The sequence below is a fragment of the Pistacia vera genome, unplaced genomic scaffold (genome assembly GCF_008641045.1).
Source record: "Pistacia vera cultivar Batoury unplaced genomic scaffold, PisVer_v2 Contig216, whole genome shotgun sequence".
In the NCBI taxonomy this organism is placed as follows: domain Eukaryota; kingdom Viridiplantae; phylum Streptophyta; class Magnoliopsida; order Sapindales; family Anacardiaceae; genus Pistacia; species Pistacia vera.
The window spans coordinates 308,801-315,837 of NW_022196020.1; the positions used below are offsets into that span (position 1 = coordinate 308,801).

Below are 7,037 nucleotides of genomic sequence, written 5' to 3' on the forward strand. Positions count from 1 at the left end.
TATTTATTGATCTTATACATGCAGGGCTACCTCGATCCAGAATATTTTCTAACTCACAAGTTGACAGATAAAAGTGATGTTTATAGCCTCGGAGTTGTACTCCTGGAGCTCTTGACGGGTATGCAACCAATATCACATGGAAAAAACATAGTTCGCGAGGTACTTTTTAACACAGAGAACTCTTTCCTGAATATCTATTCCCTGTTGCATACCTTTCTTACGAGAAAACGAAACCTATATCCAGGTGAATGTAGCTCGTGAATCGGGCTTGATGTTCTCCATCATAGACAATAGAATGGGTTCTTACCCATCTGAATGCATCGAAAGGTTTGTAGCTTTGGCCCTCACTTGTTGCCATGACAAGACAGAACAACGGCCATCCATGTCAGATGTAGTGAGGGAGCTAGAAACCATACTGAAGATGATGCCAGAAACTGATGCCACATTTTCTGAATCCACCTCCATGCATTCTGGCAGCAAATCAACATCAGCACCAGCTTCTTCATCGTTCATGACGAGGGATCAATATTTTTCATCTTATGTATCAGGCAGTGACCTTGTGAGTGATGTCATTCCCATCATCCCACCTCGTTAACACCCTGCAAAGGAGTTTTAATATGGTTTCATGTGCAGTAGTAGTTATAGTATGAGGAATACGTAACATGGATATTGTCCATTAAAATTCCATCCTGTGAATGAAATAGTTATACATATTAGTGAAACAGTGTACATTCATTAGAGTTTTTTGCAGGCTTAGTTATGTTTCTTGAGTACTGAACTCTACACAAGAGTTAAATGAACTTCGAAGGAATGAATCATACTAAATTTCTTAGACCATATTGTAGTGTATATTTTTTATTTGAATGATCGTTTTAGTAGAAATTTGCTTTTGTCTTATATATAGTGTATATTTTTTCTTTGAATACTCGGTTTGTTTGTTTGTTTGTTTTTTTTTTTTTTTTTTTTTTGAGCTTTTAAGAATGAGTTCTACGCATAATATTGGATGTAAAACATATTAAGGCTCCATTTGTTTTATTATTTTCATCCATATTCTCAATCTTATTCTCAAAATACTTGTTTATTTTATTATTTGAGAAATACTATTTTATTTTTAATTACTTTTAAACCCTTTAAGTTTATTAATTTAATTAAAACCCCCTAGAAAAAAGTTTAAAAATTAATAAAAATACCCTCACCCATCCATAATTGTCAAATTCCGACAACCACTGCCTCTTGTTGTCGGAATCTGTCACAACGGCATAGAAACAATCGGAAATGGCCGATAATTCATCGATTTGGTCTTTTCTGGTTAGATCCACATTAGATCTGGTTGAAAAAGGTCAGATCTGACGACCAAAGAAATTGTTGACCGATAACAACGGCTATATCTTTGGTCATCGCTGACGACCAAATCTAACCTTTTGCGGCCATCGAATGCCAAATCTAGCCTTTTCTAGCTAGATCAGTGGTGGATCTCGTCGAAAAATGCCACATCGACGCACGACCGGCCAGATCCGACCGGTCTACATCATAACGCTATTTTTTGGCTGGATTCTAACGGTGGTGGCCAAAATCTGGCACTGTGGGTAGATGGGGGTGTTTTTGTCATTTTACAAAATTTTTATATATTGGGGTTTTTAGTTAAATTAGCATACCTAAGGGGTTTTTTTGTGAATTTTGAATCTTATCTCGTAATACTTACCCTATTCAACTACCCAATATTATTTCTAAAATCCTATCCAAAATAAAAAAACAAATGGACCCTTAGGTTTAGACTTTAACCCAATATGTAACACATGATTGACCTATTTAATTTTCTGCACACTATACATGAGAGAGAATTAGCATTTATCTCGCATTACGCTTCCCGTTACGACAAGGGGGTATTAGAATTTACATTTGTCCTACGTCATGAAATTGTTAGACGACGATAGTGTATATTACATATTTAATTATCATTTTATGTTTTTCATTTAGTTGTATATATGTCAGCGATGGATAGTTTGAGTGTGGTAGGACAAGTGCTAGTTACCTACTTCTTTTGCATCTCCCCCGAGAATTAGTCGCATGTAAGTTGGCCCAAATATAATATGATCATAATAATAATGAATACACAAAAATAAAATAAAATACCCAAAAATAGAAAATATAAAAAAGATCTTAAAGAATCTTATATTATATCTTAGCTATTGATAAAAGATAAAAAAATCAAAAAATTGGATAAAAATAAATTGATCTTTATCAAATATCAATTAGGGGTGAGCAGTTCTGGGTCCAGTGCATTTTTTCAAGGGAGTCGGAACCAAAACTACACAGTGCAGGTTCCCAAAAAAAGAAATCGAAATCGGAACCAACAAGTTCCGGTTCTTAAATTCAAAGAATCGGAACCTAAAATGTAGACTCCGATTCCTTACCCAAAGTATCATGTAAAAAATCAATTACCTCCTATTAGTTTAAAAAATGACAAAAATACCTTAAAAGATTATAAATACACCACTAACAAATTAAGAAAACCTACATTTAGTAGTTTTCAACTTTTGATTACTCATTCATTTATGTCCAATGTGACTCATAAATCCTCTAATCTCTAGACAACACTTTAATTCAATCAATTCATCATAATTTACATAAAATTTCTTAATTAAAACCAAAACACAAACAGGTTCCAAGCAAGGTGTCCACTTCAAGTTCTTTTCCCAAGTTCCAATTCCAATTCTGAAATATGTAGGAACCGAAACCGCACGGTGTTGATTCTAACAAAATTGGAATCGGAATCTACCTGCATCGTGTCGGTTCTAAGTAGGTTCCGATTCCGGTTCCGATTCTGGTTCTGGTTCTACCCACTATCCATGCTCACCCCTTTTATTACCAATAATTTAAAAACTTTGTTTTCAAATTGAGATTTAAAAAAAAAAAAAAAAAGGAAATCCTATTAATAATATTAATTTACAATAAACAAAAATGTAGAGGGCAAAACGGTCCACCGACTGAACTTCTGTTGACTTTCTAAAGTCTTTTATGTCCTGTCTGAAAACCGCTTTGTTATATTTGTACTTGTAGGCTGTAGCGCGAAAAGTAGTATTGAGTTTGGTGGTTTTTAGATCCTTTCCTGAAAACAATGTGCCATAATTTATCATATTATTAATTTTTTTAAAATCAATTCTACCCCCTTTTTCACTTCCTGTTCTTATTATCATTAAAAAAATGATAAAACTTTATCTGCTGCAAGATCAATTTGGGCTTATTCCTTGGAACCTACTATACTCTTGTCTTAGTCAATTAAAGGGTCTGTGTCAACTATCAATCAATCAAGATCCTTTGTTTCGGTTGGTAAGTTTCATTATTTTTTAATCTTTTTCTGTAATTTTCTCTCGTATTCTTTTGATTTTTTATTGAATTTTTTAGGCTTTCTTGGTAATTGATGTTTTTTTGGGTTTTGGGTTTCCATTTCTCCTGAATTGCGAACGATCTCTCATTTTCGATTTTGAATTGGGGTTCTTAACCATGTTTTACGTTCTTAACCCAATATAATATATTGCTGTTTAAATTTCATTGACAACTATATTATCAATTGTAACTTAATCTTGGCCATGTCTTTAAAAAATGAAATATAATTATGGTTCGATTTATAATTATAGTAGTCAAAATTAATTAATTCTCAGATTTGCCCTCTCATTCAGTATATAATCTCCCATAATCAATCTACACTACTCAAAACCATCTATTTGCCCTTAAAGTTCTTGTTCTCAAGAACCCGAAGCCTCTACCGTAGTCCTAGCTCCCGACAAGACTCCTGATAATTCTTCATCTCCTTAATTTTTATCAAATAATCTCTTTCGGCCTTGCTGACTTGAGCGAGCAAACACCATCTCAGTGTTTTCTGGAAGCTTCACGCCTATCCTTTCATGTGTGCAGGTCTAGCGGATTGTCAGTGGCCTCAACCTCACGGGATCAGACCCTATTTTCATAACGGTAGATTTTTTGCATCTACAGTTCGGCGCCCACCGTGGGGCCCTGACAATCATCTGTCAACGACAACTTACAACATGGGAGGCAACACAGGACTCTTTTTGACTGACAATGTTAATCAGAAAATCCCATCTCGATAAGAATTTTTTTCTTTATTTTTCTTCGTTTGTTTTATCTATTCACATGCCATATTATATCTATTCGACATATCGTAATTTATTTTATATTATATCCATTTAGCGGGTAGTATAAGACCTTGAAGCTCATATTATTGTTCTAAATTAATAATAGAATAATAATGTGTCAAGGTTTAAAGTGGTGTTCCTAAACCACTTGATTTATTGACTTTGCTTCAACAATCTCTCTTTTCTAATACTCTGTTTAGATAAGGCAATAGTTTCTGTCTCTAATCTCTCTACACGCGCCTTTTCACTTCAATCATCAAACCACCAGGTGGTCCGCCACCATCATTAGAGCTTTGCAATGCATCACCCGCCATAAAACCGGTCAATTTGTTCATTCAAGAGATGCCGCAATATACCAGCATCTCCAAGACCTCCATTCCATTAGAAGGTAACTCAAACTCAACCAACCTTGATCCAATCCCAATTCAACTTCACAAAGATTTTCCACCACTTTGAAACCCAAAACCCGTCCACCTGTTCTCCTAAAATCGCCCTAACAACTTCTCTAATCACACAGTTAAATCCTAAAAACACAGCAGTAATCCTCTTAAAACACCCAAAGTCATATACTAAACACGAAGAGAAACCCCCCAAACAAAATCTGCTTAAGTGACGACGCCCCACTCTCGCCTAATCTTCTTACCTCACCGTATTACAAAACTCCAAACTCGAACCATCGCCCCTTCCCAACCAATACATATCAACTCAAACCACCTTCACATCACAATCTCCAGCACACCTATCACAAAAGCCCTCACGCTCCCTATTGTTTGCAAACTTTCCACTCCCCATTGCAACTCAGCACCACTAAACAACATGAGTAGTCCACTCAATGATATTTGGGTCTGCACATACAATATCAACGTGCCCATTCGGTTCAGTCCAAAAGTGAATCACGTGCCCACTCAACTTCAACTGGTTCAGCTTTGACATAGAAAGTAACACCCCTCTCTCCACTCGGTCCAACAAGCATCGGCGGCAACACTTGAAGGGGAAAGGTATGTGTCATTATCTCCTTTTAACTACCACTCTATTTGGTTAAATCTTTCTCTATTCAACCCATTACTTAAATACATGCAGCCCATTTTTCCATTTAGCTCACTCTTCATTCAGTCCATAACACATGCACATCATGCATATTGACTCTCCATTCGGCTATTTGCTTAAAACATGCATGTCACTACTCCAGCTTCAATCAAATGTTTTCAACTACAAAGTCGGTTACGCCGACTCGACTGTAAGCTCCATACAAGCTTCACTTGGCATTTACACCTTCGATCGGCCAAACCAATTCATGAGTTTACACCTTCGATCGGCTCAGACCGATTCATGAGCTTATACCTTCAATTGGATCAGACCGATTCATGAGTTTACACCTTCAATCGACTCAGACCGATTCATAAGTTTACAACTTCGATTAGCCCAGACCGATTCATGAGTTTACACCTTTGATTGGCTTAGACCGATTCATTCGATCAGCCCAGACCGATTCATGAGTTTTCACCTTCGATCAGTTCAAACCGATTCATGAGTTTACACCTTCGATCGGCCCAGACTGATTCATGAGTTTACACCTTTGATCGGCATAGACCAATTCATGAGTTTACACCTTTGATTGGTGCAGACCAATTCATAAGTTTACACCTTCGATCAGCCCAGACCGGCTCATGAGTCTACACCTTCAATCGGCCTAGACCGATTCATGAGTTTACACCTTCAATCGGCTCAGACCGATTCATGAGTTTACACCTTCAATCGACCCGGACCAATTCATGAGTTTACACCTACGATCAACTCAGACCGATTCATGAGTTTACACCTTCGATCGGCCTAGACAAATTCACAAGTTTACACCTTCGATCCTAAACTGATTCACAAGTTTACACTTTCGATCAGCCCAGACCGATTCATAAGTAGACACCTTCGATCGACCCAAACCGATTTATAGATTTACACATTCAGTCAACCCAGACCGATTGAAGGACTTGCATCTCAAATCGACAAGTCATCGACCGAATCCACACAACGATCTATCCGACCTAACGAGCTGCTATCACTAATCCACTCAGTCTGCACTCATTTGATTAAATCAACTCTCTAAGCTAAATACTTTTTAACTTAGAGAGTGGGGGGCTAACTGTTAAGGCCAAGAATCGTCTTAGGCTTAAGGAGACCCAATAACAAAATAAACATGTCACTGCCCAAGGCCTCAACCCAATCCCGATTGGGCCGACGCTTAAAATCACCTTGTGAACTACCCACTCTATGAGTTGGACTATCCTATAAGTTAAGCTAAACTGAGGTTTTAGCCCATTAGCCTACAACAGTCTATAAATAGGAAATCAAAATCCCATGCTATTTCCTCTTCTACTAACATTCCAAATCTTACTCAAACTATCAAACTTGATCTGATAAGGTCAAGAAATCATATCTCTTTCACAATAGGGATTATGTCCCAAAAATAATTCTTAGTGTCCTACCAAGATTCCAAATCTTATTTAAGTTATTAAACTTAATTTGATAAGGTCAAGAAATCATCTCTCTTTGTAACGCCCACATGAGGTACGTAGCTAAAGTATGTTGTATTGCCTATATGTTGATCGGTTTGCCCTTAATTAAGCTTGTATGTTGTTAATATTGTTTGGTTGGTCCTTAGTTGAATTAGTATCTTGGTTAGGTTGAGTGGTTGCCTTGAAATTGGTAAAAAGTTGGCGAAAATTTGAGTTACAGAATTTGCCGGGGCGAAGAAGAATCTTCACCATGGCACCGCAAGTTTTAGAATTTTTCGCCGGGGCGAAGAAAAAGCCTTCACTGCGGCAAAGAGCCGACTGAAATGTTTGGCGATGTTTCTAGAGAATTTTTCATAGGGGCAAAGTGACCATT

At 37.0% G+C, this 7,037-nt stretch overlaps 1 protein-coding gene across 1 annotated transcript; it reads left to right on the forward strand.

Moving 5' to 3' along the window:
* On the forward strand, positions 1 to 868 carry LOC116129991 (probable LRR receptor-like serine/threonine-protein kinase At1g06840). The gene is made up of 2 exons (XM_031415738.1): positions 1 to 159; positions 245 to 868. The coding sequence occupies exons 1-2, from the start codon at positions 19 to 21 to the stop codon at positions 593 to 595; spliced, it is 492 nt and encodes a 163-aa protein (XP_031271598.1). The 5' UTR covers positions 1 to 18; the 3' UTR covers positions 596 to 868.
* Positions 869 to 7,037: the final 6,169 nt, after the last annotated feature.